Genomic DNA, 24,404 nt, shown 5'->3' with positions numbered 1-24,404 from the left:
CTAGGCTGGACTTCTTCTCGTTGATGGAGAAGCCCAGTTGGAACAAAAGGTCTACAGTCTTTTAGGTATTTGAGAAGCATGTCTCATAAGAATCCCCAGTTATGAGCCATCTTCGAGGTAAGGGTAACTGGGATGGACAACCTGGGCAGGTGGGCCGCTGCCACTGCCAGTACTTTTGTGAATACCCTCGGCGCTGACGCTATGCCGAAGGGTAGCACTCTGAACTGGTAGTGTTTGCCCTCTATCATGAACCTGAGGTATTTTCTGTGCGCTGGCAACATTAAAATATGAAAGTATGCATCTTTCATGTCCAGTGTTGTCATGTAATCTCCCTGTGAAAGTAGGGGGATTACTTCATGTAGGGTCACCATGTGAAATTTTTGAGGTTTGACAAATTTGTTCGCTGGGCGCATGTCTAATACAGGGCGCATGGTTAAGTCCTTTTTTGAGTACAAGGAAGTACACTGAATAAATACCTTATGTTACCTGTGATAGAGGCACGACCTCTATTGCTCCTTTTAGTAGCAGCAGTTCCACTTCTTGAAGAAGAATGGCGAGGTGCTCCGGTGATAAGCGTCGTCCCCTTGGGGGTCTGTACTTGGGGGACTGACTGAATTCTATGCAGTAACCGCGGACTATGGTTGACAATACCCAGTGGTCTGATGTTATTCCCTCCCATGCTGGTAGGAAAGATGTTAACCGGCCCCTGACCGGCGATGCATGGGAGGGGACCCGAACCTTCGGGTCATTTGGTGTTGGTAGCCGGGGATCCTCTGGGAGTGGGGCCCCGACCTCTACCCTTGCCATGGCGCTGTCCTCTTTGCGTGTACTGGCCACTGGTTCCCTGAGTAGAGGACCAGTTGCCTGCAGTTTACTGCTGTTGTTGTTGCTGTTGTTGGCGTTGGCCTCGAAAAAAGTGTTTGTTGCCGAAACCTCGCTTATTGGGAGGCCTCGAGATTTGGTCTAAAGTCTTGAGGGTGTCGAAATCCTTCTTCGCAGTCTCCATTGCGTCGTCCACTGCTGTCCCAAAGAGGTTAGAATCCTCTATTGGTTTATTAATGAGTGACGCCTGGGTTTCTGGCTTAAACCCAGAATTGCAGAGCCAGACATGACGCTTCAGAAGTATTCCCTGGACTAAAGAATGGCCAGCCATTCCTGCAGCATCAAGAGTGTTTTTAATGATGCTCTGGTTAACCAGAGTTCCTTCTGTTACTGTGGTCAATAAGCGAGTTCTTAAAGGCTCAGGGACTTCCTCAAGGTACTTCCGTAATTTGCCCCATTGGGCATCAGCATAACTTGCCAGTAGGGTAGTATTATTGGCAATTCTGGTTGAAAAAGCTGCTGAGGCTGTAATTCTTTTACCCAGGGCGTAGAGTTTCTTTCCTTCTTTGTCTGGGGGTGCTTCGCTGGTTGACAGCGGAACCCCTGCTCTTTTCCTTGTGGTAGTTACCACCAAGGAGTCTGGAATTGAGTGACCCCTAATATATAATGGGTCTGAATGAGAGGGAGTAAACAGTTTTTCAATTCTGGGATTGACCTCTCTGACCAGTGCCGGTGTAGACAGCGATGGAGTGATTCGTCTCTTAACTGACTAGTTTGGCTAGTGGGAGGTTTTTCTTTAATGATTCTTTCTACAAAATCAGTATCGGGAGTAATTTCACCAGTTTCAATCTCCAAATGCGCTGCTGCCTTCCGTAGTAGCGCGTTGAAGGTGGGTTGATCATCTATTGGTGAAGGATTCCTGACCGGTGTGGTCTGAGGAGAGGGAAGGTTTATGGTCTCAGGGTCTGTAGACTCTGTTGGTGACTGCCAAGGCTGTGAGCCACCTTCATCTGGGTCTTCCTCGAAGCCCCCCCCACCTATTTCAAGGTTTCCCTCAAAACCTTCTTCTTCTAAGTTCTGTTGGTCTTCATTATCAAAGAATTCTTCGTCCTCTTGGAAGTGAGGGTCTTCTTCAATGAGGTCATAGGTATTAGATTCCTCTTGAAGGGTGTTAAATAGCCTTGAGTATTTAGCCCTGGGGTCCTCATGCAGTACCTCTCTTGGCCTCTTGGGAGTTTTTAGTTCAGGAGTAGACATAAATCTATCCAGAACAGTCTGGAGGCGAAAAAGGAGGCTGTTCTGCCTGTAGACGTTTTGGTCTGTCCCATAAAGTCGAGGATAAAGTCCCTTCGCCTTCTGAGAAACCTTCTCGTAGGATAGGGCCTTCTTTCGACCATGGGAGCGGTCCCTGCCTCCCTTCTGGCATTTTTGGCGTTCCCCTGGCCTTGTGAACGGTTTTCGGCGTATCACTCGCCGTCCGTTTCTGGCTGTCCGTGGAAACTATACGCGCCAAGCTCTCGACGATTAGTTCTTACGAGGCACGTCGCCTGGTATTGGTGGTAGCGCCCTTGTCTGCAGGTAGCCCAGTCGCCGCTGCATTGGGGGAGAGGGCTTTCGACCCTTACGGTCGGTGGAGGACACCGGTGGTTCCGGCATCTCCGTTGGCGCTATGGCTTTCTTCATCTTCGACGAAGAAGTGCTGTGGGTTGTGTGTTTATGTTTATGCCTTCTGTGTTCGTCAGTGTCGCCAGGGTGTTCATCCTCATAAGTAGGGCATGAGCCGAACTTCTCGGAGCCGGGGACAGACGCAGAGGAGAGGGTATGCTCCCTAGAGAGGTCTACAACTTCCGAAACGGAGGTCGGGTTATCACTATCCTCGTCAGACTTGGTGGCGGTGGGTGAGGAATCAGCTCTAGACATAGCGTAGGCTGCCCACCTCTTGACCCTGCGGTCCTTTAAAGTTTTCGGGCAAAGTAGTCCTCTCCATAGCTGAGGATATAGATACGAGTGATAACGACCCCGAAGGAAAGGGGGGGAAAGGAGAAAGGCATTCTCAGAAATAGAAGAAATGTCGCACGACCCCACTTTCCCTACTGTCTTAGGCCGGCGAGGCCAGGCCACGTGTTCGGCAGTGCCGAAGGATCTCCTCCGTCTAAGTCACAGCCGTCAAAGTTCTTACTCGGCGGTGAAACAGCTTTGCAGCTTCGACGTCGAAGGAGGGATCTAATGTAATGTATTTAATAATAGATAACGACCAAAGGGTCAAGTAAATGTTTTTGCAGTTTCTCTCGAGGAGCTCTGCGTTAAGGCGACCAATATCTGGGCGGAAAAAAACAATCTGAGGGACCTCGACGCGTGAGGGATTGTGGGTACAATGCACGTCACTATAGGGATAGTGTTACAGACACGCCTTGTCGACGTCCCCTTTTCGACTACGAAAACAAAATGCAATACTCTGCAGTGACCACTGGATGTCGGACTATGCACAGCATGTGATTCTAAGCAGATTAACAAACATTAGAAACATACGTACAACCACAGGCACAACCACCTTTTGCCTTCACCCTCCCCATCGCACAAACACTTACAACTCATAACATTCCCCTTCTGAAAAGCCATGGGATGGGTGCCCGAGGATCACCTCTAGGGACAGATCATTGCATCTTAACTGCTGGCACCTTAGGTGGAATATGGAGACTCCACAAAGGCTCTGCCTTCCCTTTCCTCACATGTCACAACCCTGTCACTAAATGAGAGATCCTCCTTGTGATCCCAGAATGTGCAATAGAGTAATGCTAAAGAAGATACAGAAATCAGAGTCATCTTTACTTTTGGTTTGACAGTGCCTCTGTAATCCATGAAGATAAAGAAATACCATGGCTAACAAGAATGGCTTGTGAACCCTTGTTTGCGGGACACTGAGCTGCAAGTTGCATCTGAGGAGGAAAGATAAATGCAAGTTTATATCTGCCTGAACACAGTGAAACCCCACATTGGCAGATTGCAGTGTCATGTTGGAGTTGGGCGGCCATCAGCAGAGGACCACATGACTCCAAAATTACTGACGGACATTTTGTGCCTTGGTATGCAGAGCCACGGGCCGCCCCGAATCACAATCGTACACACGAGAAGTGAACATTTTGATTGGGCCCTACCCAATCAAAAGGTCCAATCCTGTTAGTCACACAGGTGCTCCAGATTGCCCAGTCACGCCTCACTCACAACCCGAGCTATGAAAGGGAGATACAGTAGGACTATGGTGTGGAAGCTATGAGTTGAATGGCGAACATAGAGAGAGACTAGAGCAGAAAAGGGCACAGGTGTGAGGAGGCAATGGATGAAGTGGTGAGAGCAGGAAAGAGAAAAGAGAAGGAGAACCTCTAGAAGAAGGAGGAGAGTGATAGAAAGAAGTGAGAAAGGACATAGGGAGAACATCTGGAGGAAGAAGGAGAAAGGAGGACAGAAGGATAGGGAAAGTATAGAGTGGTGAGAACGAGAGTCTCTGGAAGGAGAGAGAAAGATAACAGGAGTCAAAGGTTGGGATTGATTAGTGAGGTAGGCTACATATAGAAACCATATGGCGTTAGTGCTTCCATTGGCTACAAGCTATCTGGTTGCTCCACCTGTGACCACCTCGTAAATGTTGCAAACATAGGTATATCAGGTTAGCGCATCGCAATTGGACCTGCAACAAAGTGTGAACCAGTGCGGAGAGCGGATAGGGATTTGTCAGCGAGGGTCTTCCCAGCCATGGCGCTTTGGATGGTTACCAGCCCATGAGCAACGATGGAAACAGTGCCAAATGTGCTGTCTGTACCAAAAAGGTTACCATCTCTGATATTCTTGAGACAAAACATTTAGCTTTCAACCTTGTATAACTTTTGTATCATCTGTCCTGAGCTAGATGGGAACAACAGTCTCTGTCTGGCTCGAATCAATAGGCTTTGTCCCCACGTCTCAGTTCACGTGTGTAGAGACCATAAACTTAATTTTCCTGCTCACATTTATGAGGATTTTTAGCTTTCACACATGCAGGTGTCCTATCTCTTTTGCAACTGTGTAACTCTCCCTCCCTTGGTGTCCTTAGCAGGAACATGCTCACTGGCTGCACAAACAGTCTGGTCTGTGCTTTCCTGCTAGATCAGCGAGTCAGGCCTCTCCCTGTATTCTTGAGCCTTCCCAGTGCTTTCCATACACTTCAATGTGGCTGCAGCTTCCATTTTGATTTGCATGGCCTCTCATGTTAGTTGCGTTCAGCGTCAGCAAAGAGTTTATACGTGTTCTTGTGCAACTTGCGTTACTGCATAGCAAAAGTGTGTCTATAAGAATGTTCTTTGCGTCTAGGCATAATTTAATCTATGTGTCTGTGTAACTTCATGCAGGGATACGTATGTGCTTCATGTCTAATGCATTTATGTCATAGTCTCGGTCGTGATGTTATCGCTCTTGCATAGCCATAGTCAGTCCAATTGCTCCATCAGCTGCAAACTTATCTCCTCTACAACATCATCAGGCTAGGGTCTAAACAGTTGTCTGAATGAGTAGCGTTTTTCACATATATGGTAAAGCAGTGATGGGAGGAGGGGCTAGGAACGATGTACACCTTTAATTTATGTGACATTGAGACCAGGGAGGAACCGGTGCAACAAGGGCTACATTCATATCTCTCTCTTCACAAGAAACACCACAGTGAACAAGAAAGAAGAGTCCTGGAACACGAAAAGATCTTAGGGACGGTGAATACTGAACAGGGGTTCAGTGGCTCAGTCTGAATCCCCGTCTCTGCAGCTCTCCGGCCGCACGCACCATTTTTGAAGTACTATTGCCTTCAAGCGCCCTGCTGGATTCACCCTATCATTTTGCGATGTCAACATGAAACACTACGTCCACAACCAAATCTGAAACCAGCAACCACGTTAGAAAACGTGTCTGTACATGACACAGCTGTCCATTAATCGTATCTCAAGACGCCACCCAACGTTTTGTAGATGAATTGACACATCTGCTTCTACACGTCTCTTGATAACAGCATCCCACAGTGTCCTGAAGACAGTTCGGAGCATTGTATAATGTGTGCCATTCAGAGAACTTGATGTGAATTGATGCGAACCTGCTTCCGAACCAGAAACACCCATTATGTGTTGACAATAGAAATGTACTGCTAATGGTTTACAGTACATGAAATAACACCCGTCTTGCTACTAATCACACTGTGTACAGAATTGTATGCTTCATGTTTAGTGAATGATGAATATCTCTGCTTTTATTATAAATTTTGTTTTATCAGTATTATTTCCACTCTGTTTGTGTGATCAAAAAATGGCTACTTTAAAATAACTCTTAGCCTTCTGTAGGTCTTCTCGCACCTCCTGTGCGTCAAAGAGAGGGGTAGCCTCAACTCTTCTTCCCTGTTTTCTGTTACATATTCACCCTCTGGAGTCAGGCCCCCCGTGAACAAAAAAGAGGGTCTCTTGCCCCAATGTTTCTATTTTTCTCAAACACCTGCAGTCTTCTGTGGTCTTAATCGGGCTGGGTTTGCACTTGCTCATCGAGCAACATTCACAAACCTGTTCCTCTCCATTTTCTGTAACTCTTTTAAGTACCCCTATGTCTCACAGAGTCTTGCGAGAGAGTTATGGCATGCAGCAAGCTGTAGATCCTTCAGATTTCTCTTTGCAAACTCTGGTCCTTCCTCTGAGACCACAATGGGGTTCTCACAGGGTGTTATTTAATAATTATTGCAGACCGGCAAACACCATTTTTAAAGGAGTTCCTTGTGGTGCTGAATTCACCTTCTGCATCAAGGGGATACACTGAAGTAAACTGCAAGGGGACACAGTCTGTGTGCCGCACTCTTATTCAAACAACAGAAAAAAAAATGTTTCATGTATTTGTGTACATTACCAAATTCATAAAATAATGGCTATGTTTACCCCTTACTTTATATGTAGATGTTTATGCTGACTGATATTAATGCCGAATCTTGTTTAAATACAGCCATAATGGATAAAGTAGTGAAACAACTGTGAACTTTCACCTTATAAATGTGCATATATAAAGCATGGGATACATATAGCTATATTTTATGAATTTGGAAATATGGAAATAAGCTTTGTAAAGGCAATACATGAGCTTTCCCTTTTGATTTTGTTTATTTTCGCTAGGATGCAAAATATATTTTCCATATCTCGAAATCTGTACTTTGTAACAGTGATCGAAGCCATAAGTGATTTATGTTTAATGAACTCACATGATTAACAGAGTTTCAGAGTTGCAAACTAATATGTGTACATGTATATTTTATTTTTTCATTGAATGATGATATAAGGCGACATTGCATAGGCAAACAATGATTGTTGGTAATTGGACTTGTCCTGGTGAAGGCAGCACTAGCAGTAGAGCAATAAGGAGTTATGCTCTTAGGCGGCCAAAACAGTTTGTGTCGTTGTTCACATCAAGAAATGTGGTAAAAAGAAAAATATGAGTGATTAGCTAGTGCTTTTTGTGTCTATTGAGACATGTTCCCATGTAATTAAGTGTGGCGAGTATTCATTTTGGGGAGGATTTGCAATGACATGCTTTATTACGTAATGTTGAGATTGTTGGAATAAATAAATTGATGAATACATAGTACATCAACTAATGGGATTTCATATTGGTGTGCACTATCAAGTGGTTTATAGATCAATGTGAGAATGACAAAATATTTAATTAGCTAATTGAGGAGAAAATATATTTTAGCTAATAGACTTGTGCATGACTTGACTAGTGTTTTGCTCTATTTATCCTTGGTGTATGTACTGCAGGTTATTTTATTACTTTCTCTAAGGAAGGTTCTCCAAATACTGGTTTGTACACATTGATCAACAATATTTTGTCATGCATATCGTCAGCAGAAATGTTGACCTCAAGTTCTAATAAATGATCATGCTGAACAGTGGTGATTTTACTTGAGTTCAAGGTGTGTATAACCCATATAACAAGACCCGCAAAGGGTCTACCCTTAGCCTTAAAAGTTTGCATTTTAATAATAGGTTAGGACTCTAGACATCTAATTTGTTTCTCTTTATTCCCTTTTCGTCGGTGTGCCTTTACATGTGCCAATGCTCCAACCCTGATAAGTGAGACATCACTGCTATGCTTTTTCTGGAAGTGTACTGCCAAGGGATAGTTGGTATCCACATTTTGTATAGCTCTGTAATGTTGCAATATTCTGAGTTTGAGAGGTACTGTGGTGGACGCTATACATCCCTTGTTACAAGGACATGTAATGTAGCATACTACAAAGTTGGTTTTACAGGGAATAGCATGGTCTATATGCCATGTCTGATGATCTCCATACTCAACACTAATTCCTTTCAGAGCCAGAATGCATACTTTGCACTTCCAACAAGGTTGAAAGACCTTTGGTTGTTTAGAGTTAACAAAGCCCACCAAAGTGTTACATGTAGCCTCTTCTCTTAACATACCAGGGGCTAATTTATCCCTTAAAGATGGCACCTTAGAGTATCTGATCTGTAGATTGCTGGCTAAAACCTTGGTCAAGTCTTTGTCTCTTTTGAGAATGGACTAGTGTTTGTTAAAAATGTGTTTACTATTTTTGGCCTGCACATTGTATTGTGTGATGAACCTAATAGTATGTGCATGATTTCTTTGTTACTAAGCAAATTGTGTCTTTTCTTAAGTTTGGTTTTCTGATACGGGTGTCGATCCCTTTATGTGAATAGCCTCTTGATAGCAAACGATCACTTATGATTTTAGCCACTGATCTGAATTAAGTCTCATCAGAACAGTTTCTTTTGGCTCTGAGAAAATCACTCTATTGAATACTTTGTTTGAGTGAATTTGGATGGTGGCTATGAGCATTTAGGATGGAATTTGAAGACGTATCTTATCTATATAGTTCAGATGTTAGCTTGCTGTCAGGCACCTTAAATTTAACATCTAAGAAAACCTATTCTGTATACCTGGTAGTCATGGTCAATTGGATGTTATGATCATTCTTATTGAGAACCTCAATATATTCAGTTAACATTTGCATGGGACCATCCCACACAATGAACAGGTCATCAATAAAACAATACCAGTGTACCACATGATTTACAAATTTGTCATATTGCTCTGGCCAGGCTATTGTGACCTCCCACCACCCCATAAAGAAGTTAGGATAGGTTGGTGCCACACACAACCCCATTGCAGTGCCAAACAATTGTTTAAAATGCTTTGTTTCAGACAAAAAGATGTTATGGGTCAAGCAGAATTCCAACATATTGAGAAGCATATCCTTTTGTTGCTTATAGCTAATCGATCTAGTGTCTAGATAATACCCGCTAGCTAATAAGCCTGATTGATGTAGAATACTAGTATAGAGGGCATCCACATCTAGTGAAGCTAGGATAGAGTTGTCTGAAGTATCTATAATATACAAGTTAAGGCTTTTAACAAATGCTTGCAGAAAAGTGTCCAAAAATGTAGACTTTTACCAATAGTGATTCCATAGAGGATAAGATTGAAGGTCTTTAATGGCCTGATTTTGAGCAATACTCAAATTGTATTGGTCAAATGGGATTCCTTGCCTAAGACATTTAAAGTCCTTCAGTACAAATTCTTCAAATACATTGATATTTTCGTTGATGATGTTCGGGCAGAAAGTGGATTAGACTTTGAGATTACTGTTTGTACTTAGGTCTATGTATATTCCATATTTATTCAATATTTCATCGGCACTCAGATCTACTATCTCTGGGTCTCCACTTTGTAGGCTGTCAAGACATGTGAATGCTAATAAATCTCTTACTGTCAATGGACTGACTTCTCTACTGATGGTGTCACAAGTTTGTGTTTATATACCGATTTTCGTCATATGATATTTAGCTAGTTTCAATTTTATAATGAACTTGAATAAGTCAATCCTTGCTTCAGTAAAGTCAAAGGGAGATACAGGTGAAAAGGAAAGTCTCATTTTTAGTACTGACTCTTAGATGGGTGTGATGGTTCTTTCTGAAACATTGAAGATTTAAACTTTTAAGTCTTCTTTCGCTGCCCTCTGTCTCTGGATCGCTGAACCTTCCCATATCCAGTTATGCGGCTTGATGGTAGATCCTTTACTTGATTGTTTGCCTCTTCTTGTGATCTTCTTGTTATATTTCCGCTTCCTATTCCCGGTGGTCTGCCCCTTGGTCTTTGTTCTGTTTTGTTGTCCATATGGAGAAGCTTGAACTCCCTCAAGAAGTTTAAACAAACTGCTCTGACTTCTGTAGATTCCACTTGTGAGCTGGCGGGATCCTCTGATGGCCCCATTTGAGCTGGAGGTTGAATGGGTTTGTTGCGTAGGCGTTGTTTGATGGGATCATCAAATTGTTTTCAAGGGTATAGATTCGACATTTGTGATGTCATCTTTCATGTCCTGGGTGTTAGTCTTAGCAGTGCACAATGGTGGCACGAGTTATGGTTGCTTAGTTTAACATAAATGGTGAATTTCAAGGGTTTTTCAGTTTTACTTGGAACCATAATGTCCCGTTAACAAAGTTTTTTTTGTGCGAATTTCATAGGTTTTCAGTAGCGCTACTTAACAACTTAACCATAACGTCCCTTTAACAATTTATTTACTGATATATATATATATATACATATATTACACAGCCACGGTAGTGGCTGAGTAGTTATGGTTAAGTTGCTAATCCCATAGGAAGAACACTTTTTGGGTGGCTTATAACTTTGCTCCCCCTGGACGAATCCACGCCAAACTGTGCAAATAACGTATATGGCACACTCTGAATTTATTTGCAAAGTTTGGTGAGGTTTGGTCCAGGGGGGGCAAAGTTATAGGAGGGGTCCCAAATGTCTGGGGAAAAAACATTGCTCACGCCAACAGCCCAAACCGCTGGACGGATTTTCACCAAATTTGTGGCAGGAGCAGCGGCTTGGTCCGGAAAGCGTGCTTTAGTAAATTTGGTGACAATCCGTCCAGTATTTTTTTTTAAATGACCAAAAAGTAGGTCACAAAAAATGTGTAATATCTATGTCCGCTCTGCTGACACACTTCCCTGTTCGCTCTGCGGACAGGACACCGATTGGTTAATCGGCTTGCGTCATGTCCGCGGACATGCAACGTGTTCGCTGATTGGATGGTGAAGAGCGTGAAGTGCATCAGATTTTTGGAAACGCCCACCATCTTGGATTCGTGGACAGCGGCCGGTGTCCGCGGACATCACGGTAAAAACATATTAAAAAACATAACATTGCACTTGTCAAACTTATCAAATAATCTCTGGGGAGGTGAGGGGTGATGAGGATGGGATGGGATATGGCTGCAAGAAGCAAAAAAAACAGGTAATTGTACATGTATATTCTGACCTGATTCTGAATGAGTATAGCTCATGACATCTATTCCAATGATCCTTAAGACTTTTTTTGTCAACATCATAATAAGAATCCCTTGTACACACTTTTCATGAAAAGTACATGCACATGTGATGTCATCAGTGATGTCATCAATGACATTTGTGATATCATCTTTGATGTCCTGGGTGTTAGTCTTAACAATGCACATTGGTGCTGCGAGTTATGGTTGCTTTGCTTACCATAACTAGCAAAGTTTTTTTACTGATATATATATATATATGTATTAGCCTAATTGATTGTTTATAATCGATCAAATGGTAGATTTGACCGAATTCGGCCAGTACTGTTCGATCGATTATAAAACATACCAAACATGTGGAGCGGGGTTGCAGGGATGTCCTCCGCTCCCCAGGTTCGATATTTTTGGCCTTAGGCGTTTCCTCAACATGGGAGGCGGGGGACTGGAAAACATAAATAAATAAAAAGAAAAAAGAAGAAAAAGGGACCCTGTGGCGTCAGATCCAACCCGCGTTAGAGGGACAGATCTGATGCTGCAGGTATGCAGGGGACGGTATTAGCCCAATTGATTGTGGAGGCGAGCAAGCAAGTAAGTAAGGGAGGGGCTGTGGGGGCGGGTGCATTTTGGTGAATGTCAACAGGGATTGTGGTTGTTTCTTCGTTTGGTAATTGTTTGAATGCAAGCAGATTTATTTCGAACAGTTTGCCGCAAACAATTTTATAAGACTGTTTATTTTGGGTCTTTGGCAAACCCCACTCATTAAAACTTATAAAATGTATGTTTTTTCATTTTGTTTTCAAACTATAGACATGTTCATGAAATGTTACCAAATTAAGCACGCACATTATAATGTGCCATAATTTAGGATTGACCACATTTGCTCAAGTTAGAAATTACAGAGGAAGCTCATTTTTCTGTTTCCCGTGTAAAGTGTCATGTAACCATAACTATTGGTGTGGCTATAAATATTTATATTTTGGGGTGAGCAGCAGGCAGTTTTTGCTTTTAACACTTGTGCTTGGTTCTGTCTTGACTTTTCCTTTTCCACCATGGTTTGACATTGCACTGTTTTCCACAAAGCAGGACTACAGGCACAAAGGCCTGGTAAGAAATGTGTTGAACCCACAATCACAAATTCTCAGCTCCCTTTCATTCTGTTAAGAATTTGGTTGCTTCCATAACCATCAATCTGGCTTTACAGCATCCAGAGGCACGGAAACAGCTCTTTTGAACACCTGTGAAAACCTGCTCTCAAATCTTGACACTAACACCCCATCTATCCGCATTCTCCTTGACCTCTCCTCTGCCTTCGACACGGTTAACCACAACATCCTAATCGCATGTCTCTGTGACACCCTAGGAATCTCTGGTCAGGCTCTGGCATGGTTAACCTCCTTCCTCTCCAATCGCCCACGCGAGGTGGAACTCTGAGCCTTTCACTCGACTATCACTCTCTCAGCCTGTGGTGTTCCCCAGGGATCTAACCTATCCCCCTGGTTCTTCAATGTCTATATGGCTGCCCTGGCACGGGTGATTGACACCTTCACCTCTAACTTCCAGTGCTATGCCGATGACACGCAACTATCTTTCAGGCTACCCTCAGCCGCCTCCTCCTCCTCACTCTTATCTGACTGTCTGTCTGCTATTCAGTCATGGTGTGCTGCAAACAACCTCTACCTCAACACAACTAAGACTGAGATCGTTCGCATTGGGACCCCTGCTCTCCGCTTTCCGACTTCCACTCTGGCCGGCCTCCCTTGGCCCTGCACCTGCACCCACCTGCGAAGCAAGAAACCATGGGGTCATCTTTGATTCCACTCTCTTCTTCTCCTCTCACATTTCAGACATCTCTAAAAAGTCTAACTATCAACTACACCTCCTCAGGGGTACTCTACCCTTTCTCACTTTGCCCCATCGGATCACTGTCTCTAGAGCCCTGGTTCTATCCAGGCTGGACTACTGCAACAGCCTCTTCCTCAACCTCCCTTCTTCTGCCCTGAGTCCTCTGCAGCTTATCCAGAACAGAACTGCAAGACTTATCCTTGACCTCAAGCCCAGGGACTGCTTCTCTCTGGCGCTGAAATCCCTCCACTGGCTCCACGTGGCTGCAATGATCAAATTCAAGACCCTTTGCATTGTCCACAAGGCTTTCTGGGGCCTGGGACCCACCTACCGTCAATGCTGCCTACCTAAATACTGTCCCTCAAGAACCCTCCACTCATCTACCTCCAACCTTCTGCGAGTGAGCCAGTTCTCCAAGAAGAGATTTGGTGGGAGATCATTATCCTTAGCAGGTGCCTCCCTCTGGAATAGTCTCCCTGCCACCCTATGTCTTGAGCCGGATCTCCTCATATTCCTTACAGCATGCTGACTGGCCACCAGTGTACCTCATAGTCTCACTGGCCCCCGTGATCCCCGCCAGTCCTCTCTCACAGTTGCCTCAGGGCCCTACACCCCACCCTCACACAACACACTGAGAAATTAACTCAAGAGAATGTCTCTATCTGCACTTCTCAACTGACCGGATGCACTTGACCCTCCCCTCCCTGTGGCCCTCTGTGCACTTGCTCGATCCGTACGCACCATGCCTGAAGGTCGTCTGTCTGTTTCTCCCCTGTCTTCATCCCTATTTGTACTGTTAAAATTGAAGAATCGCCATCAGGCCTATTTGCTATATCCCATACTATTAAATGTATTCTATGCACTTACTCTGCCTGTGCAGACTATTATCGTCTCAGGTTTTTAAGGGCTCTGAGCGACTGTTGTTTTTCCCCATGTTCCTACCCTCCTTGAGTGCTTCGAAACACTTGCCTGTGTATAGGTGCTATATAAATAAACAATACCATACCATTAATTGATAGCTTTGTTTTAATCCGAACATCAGTAGATGTACATTGCTCACACACTCCCATCTGCGTGATTTTGCAGATCATATATCACTTAATATTGTGGAACTGCATCCTAGACAGGATGGTGCTGGGCCTGAGTTACCGACAGTCAAACGAAAAGGTCTTTATATATGACATCAATGTCTGAACTCTAGCTCTCTCTCTCTTTTTATTTTATTCAGATTTGTAGAGCGCACGTCAGCCCGGGGGTATCGTGGCGCTCTCTCTCTCACACACACACACACACACAACCACTTCCTCTCCTTTTTAGCATACAAATTATGTGCCTTTGCCAGGATTTTCATCCACTCCTGTCAGAGCACTTCTCAATCACAATTGCTTCTCTGCTTGAACATACGTACCCCCAACACTTTTTGCTCGCCCCTGAATAGCACTGATGAGGGTTTCAGCCCCTTAAGAACATTCTTGCCAAACCCCATCGGGCAGGACAGGGAAGTGGGCTGGTTTATGTTGATGTTGATGACTGTGGGCTTTGAGGCTTCAGAAACCATCTCGACCCCGTTCACTCTTACGATGTTGGAAGACATAGCAACCTCCTGGAAGAAAAAAGAGGGCACAGTGTCAATGGGTACCCTTAGTCAAGGCTACCCTTGTGAACAAAACTGCACAACATATAGGCATACTCTTTTCAAGCATGAGAATCATCTCATCCAATCAGAATAACTGAAACATTTTGACCAATCAGATTGGTATGTTGTATTGTGTTACTGAGATTTATACCACACTGCAATGACATTTTCATGTCTCCAGGCATTCTGGTACATCTGTAAGAGAAGGTGGTGTGCAACGCTAGTGGGAAGGGAGGTGAAAACACAAAGTGACTTTTCTGTTCTATTGATGTTTGTTGTGCAGAAGTAACCTGAGCTCTGCATGTGGCTCTGTTGTAGGTGTTCCATGTCCACACTTGAGTGTCCTGAGGGATGCCTCATGTGCACACGCTGATAGGGTGCATTGGCCATATCTGTGGTGTGTAAATTGGTTGCAGAGGTTTAGTGTTCCGTTGTATGGCTACATGCTGGCAGCTACATGCTGGCATTGGCAAGCGCTTACATAGGATGGGGGGGGGCGCTGGGCCCCCACCCAGGAAGTGTGCAGAGAACAGTGTTTGCAAGTTCTGAATCTGTTCTGCATCATTTTTGAGCAGCGCGGCATGGCGGCAAATCAAATGTGTATGAAATTATAAATAAATATTCTGCTGCTCAGCAACGGTGCGTCTTCATGTCTGGGCCTGCCACACTGACATAGAGAAGGGCGTCCCGTTTAATGCAGCTTTTTATACTGTAAAAATCATGGATCTCATAGCTCCACACACTCTATGTAACCGATCATAATCTAGGAGGCTGGCGGGGTGTTAGAGGGGTGGCCCCGCCAGTATTAATCTTTGTGCAAACAGAGCACCAGTGTCACTGAGGATCTGACCTTATAAGATCTTAGCTGAGATCGGACCTTATAGTAAGTTAGAGGCATAGCAACAGAATTTACTGAAAGTCATTGATGTCAAGGGAAGACCAAGAAAGGGGCAAGACAAACAGACAAAATGCATAAACAATGTAAAGGGTAACAGATGTATAGGTGCTTTGCATCACTTTTCATCTACAAACACTGTTAGTGCTCTAAAACCTATGAGGAAGGGTGTGCTGCCTTACAGGAGACCTCTTTGTCCTCTCTGTAGACTGGAAGCACATCAAAGCTACATTGTCCAGCATGCTTTGGGCATGGGCAGCCAATCAGGAAGCAGACCGGTTGTGGCGCGTTATCGCGCATGCGCGAGCTCCAAGGCACGGGGCTTGTGCTCGAGGATTCAGGAGAGGAGGACGTGCACAGAGCAGCTCTGGCGAAAAACACACGCGAGGGGCCCCGCCCCACCTGATCAGGAATCTGGCCCCTCGCTTACCAAAGATAAGTTCAGCTGCGTTGCAGAGGGAGCTGGGGTAGCGCAGGGGGCTCATTCCACCCACACTTATCGCCCCTGTGCCTGCAAACAAGCTAAGTAGCCGCGCCCGAAGCGACTCATCTGCCGCTATTACTTTTGTACTGCCGCATTGTAGATGCGACTTCTTGCTTAGAACACATGTAGACACGCGCTCCGTTCGCCTTGAGAGAGATGTATCTCAGAGACCACGGAACAAAAAGGAAAAAGGCTGATGCTGCAAGCCACGATCATGCTGGCATTGTTGGGCATCATTAATCTAGCAAAAAAGGATAACGACCCATTGGCAAAACCACATGTGGTGCCGCACATCAGCAGCAACCTCAAGAGTGTGTGTGTGTGTGTGTGTGGGTGTATGAATGTGGCATGAAGAGAGAATGACCGCCAAGGGGCATTTGCACACAATAACTTTGTACCCTTTCCTTTGTAGCTTGGACCTTGCCTGCAAAACCTCAAAGGACGCAGCACAAGACTGACAGCTCTCACTGGCGAAAACTAATGACCACATTTCTGGACTAGGACAACTTGAGAGAGCTAAGTGTGCATGCATTTATGTTTGGTGTCAGTGAATTGTTAACTGGCATAACGTACAATTCGCCCAGTTCTCATCTAGGTTTAACATTGTGAGCTAAGTCTGTTTTGGTAATTCTGTGAACCGTGCATCAACATTCAAGCATAGTCAAAGCTGCCTTGTTTGGCAGGTGATAAAGGTGTGCAACAATCAAGCCCTTTCCCAATTTCCCCAGTCCTGTCCATAACCTCTACCTATCCCTCTTTCCGGTTACCCTAACTTCCCCTTACCCATCCAATCAACAAGACCCTAACCTTCCTTCCCCGCTCTGGTCGCGAATGTCTGTGTAAGCACTGACTTGCAGGCATCAACACCACTGCGGGGGTGGTTGGTTAATTCCACTCCTGCGCCAGGGACCTGTGTGACCTTGACAGAAGCACAAGCCCACGTACAATTACGGTGCCTGAGTGGAGCAACCAGCCCCCGAGTGCAACATGGAGGAGATTGCTAAGGCCCTACATGACATGCAGAGTGAGCTAGCTGCGTCCAGACAGGAATATGCTACCCAGTAGGCACAAGTCCGTAGCCTGGCAGCACAGACGGCACCATTGCCTGGCCCAGTACAAGTGCAGGTGTCACCCGAACCAACAATTCCCCTTGCACCCCAGAGCACTGTTCAGGGGACCCTCAGAAATTGACTACTTTCCTCACTCAGTGTCGTCTCCAATTTCTGACGAAACCTGCAGCTTTTTCGATCCACTCAATCAAGGACGGCCTTTGTAATATCGGATCTTACTGGTGATGTTGCGGCATTGGCCAACACTTTAGTACAAAAGGACGAGGCACTTTTATACAATTGGGACGACTTTTTTGAGTGAGTTTGAAAAGGTATTTAATAGACGGGCGGCCATATTGTGCAAAGATAGAGAGCTGTTAACACTCAGGCAGGGCGGCAAAGAACTAGTGACACATGTCACGCAATTCAACCGTCTGGTAGCTGAGGTTGAGTGGCCATTAGAGAAAAGAATGTCACTGTTTTATCAAGGGCTACGGGACGAATTAAAAGACCTGATCGCCCAAGTCGACCCACAGCCACGCGAATGCTCAGACATGATAGATTTAGCCCTGCGGCTGGATCATCGTCAGGCAGAGAGACGGGGTGATAGAAGAGGGGACCCACGTCCAGTGGTCCGGCTAGATCAGTCCCGGGGGTCCCGAGGGTCTGCTTAAAAGTCAAGTGGGGAGGAACCTATGCAGATAGGTTCCATCAAAGGACCTTTATGCAAGGAGGAAAAAGAACAGAGGAGAAAAGATGGTGTTTGTTTATATTGTGGGACATGACTCTCACCGCCGGGCCCGGGCATCCAGAACACTCGTCGCCACTGTTGGGGGTCTCAGGATGCCCCCATGCGTGCCCGTGAGCCCCTCCACCCACAGACCTCACGCAGGACACGTCCGTGTGTTTCGGGCTCCCCGGTCGCTCTCTCGCGGCCGGGCACGCCCCGTTTATTTAAGCCGCACGCGGCGACGTGCAACGTCACGCCGCCGCGTGCGCATACCCTCACGGGGCAACGCCACACTCCTCACGCAGGACACGTCCGTGTGTTTCGGGCTCCCCGGTCGCTCTGCCGCGGCCGGGCACGCCCCGTTTATTTAAGCCGCACGCGGCGACGCGCAACGTCACGCCGCCGCGTGCGCATACCCTCACGGGGCAACGCCACACTCCTCCTTTTTCCGGGAGGAACAACAACAACACACACTTCTAGATATTGCACTGCACACAAAACAACAATTGAAAACTCAGAGCCCATGCCCCTTTAATGTCAGCCACCCGAGTCCCCTCACTCCGGAACACAATCAATCGGTCCCAACACATAGTCCCCGAGGTAGGCAGGTTTCCCTCGCCCAGCCCTCTGGGGGTACCTCCCGCCTACCTCCACCGCAGGACTTCCTTTGGTTCCAGTCCCTCGATCTGGCGACCCCGAGAGTTCCCCCCGGGGGGTGTCTTCATCCGGGAGGTCCGTCTCATCCGGGTCCGGCGGGAGTTCGGCTCGAGAGTCACCCAGCTTCTTAAAGAAACTCACATTCCGAGTGACGGCCGATTTCCGATCCGAGGCCGTCACCATTGACCCTTTTACTGCAACCACATCCAGTGGCTCCGGTTCATACGGGAGCGAGAGCTTGCCCTGAGGATGCCGGTTCCGGATCAGCACTTCGTCACCCGGTTCCAGCCGCTGTGGACGGAGACCCCGCCGGATATTTTCTTGGAGTGTCCTTATCTGTCGCTCCGCATCCACCCGTTGATCGTCTATCACGCCGGGCTCCTTTTCTCGTACCTCCGGCAGGAGGCCTCGGGGGCATCGTCGGAATAAGACTTCCTCCGGTGCAACCCCCGTCGAGGCGTGTGGGGTGGTGCGGTATACCCTCAGGAATTGGTATAGTGCCCGCTGGAGGGGCTGGCCCTGCCCTTGGGCTATTCGGAATGTTTTATTCAGTGTTCTCATCAGCCGCTCTGCGTCCCCGTTCGCACGGGGCCACAGCGGGGATACCTTCCTGTGTGTCACTCCGCAGCTCTCCAGGAACTCCGAGAACCGTGCGCTCTGGAATGGGGACCCATTGTCCGAACATAGGGTTACTGGAAACCCATGGGTGGCAAAGATCTTCTCCACTGCTCCCACCACGTGCTCAAACGCCACTGACTCGACGAACTCTACCTCGGGGTATCGGGAGTATTCATCCACAATGGCCAGGAAGTGGGTGCCCACAGCTGTGGATCCAAAGTCCGCATGTACGATCTCCCACGGCCGGGTCCCTCGTGGCATTACCTCGATCTCAGGCTCCCGCTGGACCGGGGAGGCCGCCTGGCACCACACGCAGGCCGCCACGAAGTCGTCCACCTTCCTTTCTAGCTCTGGAAACCACACCTTCAGCCTCAGTCTCGCCTTCGTCTTGGCGGCTCCTTGGTGTCCCTGGTGTGCCAGATTGATGACCTCATTGATTTTGGAGCCCGGCACCACCAGGCGATCGCCCCGCAGCAGAAGGCCTGACTCCGAGAAGGACAGCTCGTCCTTCACTTTCCAGAGTTGCTCGAGGGTCACTTTGGCGTCTTGAGTGCGCCCCGCCACCAGCTCCAGCACGGATTTCCAGGATCCCGATCGCATTGAGCTTCTCAATATGCAGAAGCACTCGTCGTTGGCCGCGGCAGCCTCCAGTTCGGGTAGCGGCATAGCGTTGGGAGTGGCACCCTCTACCACCATTCTGATGTGGTCGTCGGCTTCCTCGGCGCAGGAGTCTCGCACTGATCCTCCACTACCTTCCGGGTGTCGGGACAGGTAGTCAGCCGCGTTGTTGGCACCCGGCCGGTAGATCAGGGTGGCGCCATATTCCAAGAGGGCAAGCATCCACCTCTCGATTCTGGCCGGCGGCTTCGATGATGATCCAGCCATTATCGGGAGCAGTGGCTTATGGTCCGTCACCACCGTTACAGGTCTTCCCAGCACATACAGCCGAAAGTGCCGACAGCCCCACAGGACGGCCAGAGCTTCGCGCTCTATCTGGGAGTATCTCTGTTCGGTTTCGGAGAGGGCTTTGCTGGCGTAGGCCACAGGTCTGATTCCTCCATCTCGGCCCACTTGAGTGAGCACAGCTCCCAGGCCGAACGGGCTCGCGTCCACCACAATTTCAGACTCAAGGGCCGGGTCAAAGAAGGCCACGGTATCATATGCTGTCAGGGCGCCCTTGATGTCCTCGAACGCCGACTGCTCCAACGGGCCCCACTGCCAGGCTGTATCTTTCTTTGTCAGGGCCCTGAGTGGCTCCGACCTCGAGGCCAGGTTCCGGATGAAGCGCCCGCAGTATGTCACCATACCCAGGAAGCTTCGCACGTCCGATGCCGACTCAGGCGGTCGCGCTGTCTTGATGTCACGGACCTTCTTCGGGTCCGGCGATACACCGCCCTCCTTGAATATGAACCCAAAGAACTCAATGGTCGGGCGGAGGAACTCGCACTTGTCCCTGTGGAGGGTGAGCCCCAGCGACTGCAGCCTCTCGAGGGTCTTGGCAAGACGTTTCAGATGGTCCAGCTCAGTCTTGGCGAAGACCAGAATATCGTCACTAATGTTGAGGACGCCCTCCAGATCTGCGAGGGCGCCTCGAATTATGTTTTGGAACACTTCGGCTGCTGATGATACTCCGAAGCTCAGCCGCTTGTATCGATAGAGCCCCCTGTGAGTAGTGAAGGTCGTGATGTAGCGGGACTCTGGGTGGAGGACAACTTGATGGTATCCGGCTCGTAGGTCCAACTTGGAGAAGAACCTGGCCCCCTGCACTTCTGCGATTATGTCATCGATGGTCGGGGTCAAGTGCCGTTCTCTCCTGATGGCCTTGTTGGGCAACCTCATGTCCACACAGATCCGGACAGAGTCCGGCAGTTTCGGTTTCCTCGCCACTACTATGGGGGACACCCAGGGTGTCGGGCCCTCCACCTTCTCGATTATGTCCAGGTTCACCAGGTTGTCTAGTTCCTTGTCAACCTGGTCCCTCAGATGAAAAGGGATCCTCCTATGTTTCAGAGCCACCGGCTGCACCGACTCATCAATGTGGAGCCTCACCGGGTCACCATTCATTCTCCCAATCCCCTTAAAGATGGCAGCATACTTGTCCAGCAGGTCGTTTATGTCCTCTAGGTAGACTGAGTATGCGAAACTCACGATGCCAAGAGCCTCCGCTGCCGCACAACTCAACAGGGTGTTGCTGCTTACTGGAGTCACGTAGAAGCGGGCCTTAATCATGGACCCGTCATGCTCCACCTTTGCAACGAACGCACCGACCAATGGCAAGGGCTCCCGCCCCCAAATGCAAAGATGCGGGCTCTCGGCGTCGCCAGACTCGGTGGTGGTTTGAGCGCGGCATAATGTCCTCTCGCCATTACGTTGACTGATGCCCCAGTGTCGACCAGCGCCGGGACGGGCGAGCAGTTCACCTCCACGACGCATCTCGGCTGTCTCCTGCTCCTCCCTTTTAGGATTTCCACACTGGAGATGAAGAAAATGTTTTCCTCGTCCTCGGCTTCCTCCGCCGGCGCATCCTCTTCCGCCTGTGCCACCTGAGCTACATTGGGCGGGCGATTCTGGCGAGGAGTCCACAGTCGAGGTTGCCCTCTCGGAATCAGTACAGGTAGGGTCGCCCTGCACACCCTCGAGAAATGGTCGGGTATCCCGCAGCGTCCACAGATCTTCCCCATTGCCACACACTCAGATGAGTGGGGGAGGTCATAGCCACACTTTTGGCATGATTCCACGGGTTTTCCTGCTCTGTCTCTGGGAGCACCACCGGGCCTTCGCACCCCTCTGCCGCCCCGCCAGACGGTGCACACCTCTTCCGGCCGCGCGGCGCGGGATCCGGCTTCCATTTTGTTGGCACGGGCCTCGGCCACCTCATGACACCGCCCCAGCTCCAGGATGCGGGGTAAGGTGAGACCGGGCTCTCTCAGGACCTGCCGCCTCAGTTTGCCCGATGAACAAGCCTGGATTAGCATGGTCCGTATCATGTCCTCCGCATCCCCCCACGCACACCCTTGGGAGAGGCGGCACAGGCGACCATAGAAGGTGTCGAGAGTCTCATCCTCCTTCTGCCTGGCCGGCAGCATGACGAATCTCTCGTAATCCACGTTGGCAAGGGGAATGAAGTGTGCGAGGAGAGCGGCTTTGGCTTGGTCGTAGGAGTTGTCCACCGGAGTCAGTGATTCAAATATCTCTTGAACGGCGACTCCGGCTGAATATAACATAGTCGCCACCATACTATCATTGTCCGTCACCTGGGCGGCCCGGAAATACATGTCCAGACGTCCGAATCATCTTCTCCACCGGGGGCCCAGGCTGGATGGGGGACCTGCAGTGTCAAATTCCGGAATGGGCTGCAGGGCCGCTTGCGCCCTGGCCTGGGCCATGGCCAGAGGAGGTTGTTGAGCGGCACCTACCGCGGGGGGATTCTGCCGAAATAGATCTGCCAAGCCTTCGTCCTGTGAATCCTCCGAGGTCGTGGCCGCCGCACCCTCCAGGGCGCCGATATCACTCATAGGCCCAAGCGCACAGGCACCCTCATTCCAGTCCTAAGGGCCGCAACTTGGACCTCTCCCCACACTGCCACCACCCTCGTGATGATGAAGGGGTAAAAGAAGCTTTCTCGAGGCGGAGTGTTATGCCTCGGCAGGCACGGAGGAGGATTATAGCCCTTCGGAAGGGCATGCGTCACATTGCAAATCCTTTCTACGCCCACTGGCAACTGCCCTGGAAAATAGTGGCCTCGGCTCACTCCGCGGCGCCCAGCGGCAAGTTGAACTACGACTCCCAGCCTCCCGCCTCCCGCTCTCAGCAGATGGGCGATGATGCGTGAACCTCGGTTTCGTCCGGTTCCGCCTTTCCCCTTCCCGATTTAAACCGCACAACCGGGAAAGACGCTGCTTCTGATTAAAGTTGCATCCCGGTGTTTAGAAGTTCCGTCTTCGATCCTACTATACTTACCTGTGTACCAGACCTGTTTTCTCCTTCACGGACTGCCTCTGCCTGCCGCTTTTGGAAAACTACTTACCTGTGTACCAGACCTGTTTTCTCCTTCACGGACTGCCTCTGCCTGCCGCTTTTGGAAAACTACTTACCTGTGTACCAGACCTGTTTTCTCCTTCACGGACTGCCTCTGCCTGCCGCTTTTGGAAAACCACTTATCTGTGTACCAGACCTATTTACTCCATCACGGACTGCCTCTGCCTGCCGCTTTTGGAAAACCACTTATCTGTGTACCAGACCTATTTACTCCATCACGGACTGCCTTTGCCTACCACCGAAACCATCACCTACAATTCTCCAATTCCATTTGTGCCTCTTATGATTGTTGTTCCCATCATCTCCACAAACAGACTTCCGTTGGACATCCTCCAGTAGTGAACAGGGACGCCTTGCAGAGAGTGCACCCACTCGACTCTAGCGCGGCCCTCGTTCCGCCCGGGTTTAGTTCCCTAACTAACCTACCCATTTCTTATTTTGCACTTCCGTTTTTGAACTCCTTTGGGATAACTCAGACTCAACAACACAGCCGTGGTAAGGGTTCTCTAATTTATGATTCCATACCTCGTAGCTAAGCGACCACTATCATTAGTATAGGTTACATTCTCCTTTCTTACTTATAGGTGGTTCCGGTTGAATTAAACAAGGGGAGGGCATAGCTCAGGTACTACTAGAAAGAAGTATCAAGAGTTAGGATTCTTCTTACAGTTCCAATTGCTCACCTCTTGTTTTTTCCTTTACAGCTGGGTTCTTGGCGGCGTGTCCTCCTCGCCCTTTTGAGCGATCAGTCCATCTGCCTGGTCCTACCCAGCAGAGGGTCATATCGTTAAAAAGGTCTTGTGCCCTCACAGAGAGGAGGCTAGGTTGGAGGCCCCGACCTAGCTCTTCAATCAATAGTGCAGTCCTGTGTCTTCCGGCCACCGATTGGTTTACTTCCCGTCCGGTGAGTAACACGGAGGTTCCAAAAATTGAGCTTGAAAATTGGAGTGGGCTGAGAAGGCCCAGCCACCTCAGTCCGTCTCCCAGCTACTACACGACGTCAGAGACCCAAAATTGGCCAAAACATCAAAACCCAGGCATGGGCCTGCAGGTTAGGCTGCCCGCAGTCAGCATATCCAAAAATTTTGCTCGGATCACCTTCCGACTCCAAACCGGAGCTCCTGGAAGTTCCGCAACCACGTGTGCAAAATGGCCGCTAGCCGCGTGTATGGTCCGTGGCCACGGCGTAAGACGAAACATCCGCGGATGTTTCGACGAATGGAAAAATTCTCCCGGATGACTCTCACCGCCGGGCCCGGGCATCCAGAAC

General features: G+C 48.3%; 1 protein-coding gene across 3 annotated transcripts in view; it reads right to left on the bottom strand.

Moving 5' to 3' along the window:
* The window catches only part of LOC138513805 (transmembrane protein 176B-like), a 164,092-nt gene that overhangs the window by 66,767 nt on the left and 72,921 nt on the right, over positions 1–24,404 (bottom strand). For all 3 annotated transcript variants that reach the window (XM_069628905.1, XM_069628904.1, XM_069628906.1), the window contains exon 3: positions 14,436–14,630. In XM_069628905.1, coding sequence (XP_069485006.1) covers positions 14,436–14,630 — 195 coding nt within the window. The remainder of the gene's footprint in view (positions 1–14,435; positions 14,631–24,404) is intronic.

The sequence above is a fragment of the Ambystoma mexicanum genome, chromosome 12 (genome assembly GCF_040938575.1).
Source record: "Ambystoma mexicanum isolate Mex_15411 chromosome 12, UKY_AmexF1_1, whole genome shotgun sequence".
Lineage (NCBI taxonomy): Eukaryota > Metazoa > Chordata > Amphibia > Caudata > Ambystomatidae > Ambystoma > Ambystoma mexicanum.
This window is presented reverse-complemented; position numbering and strand designations above follow the sequence as displayed.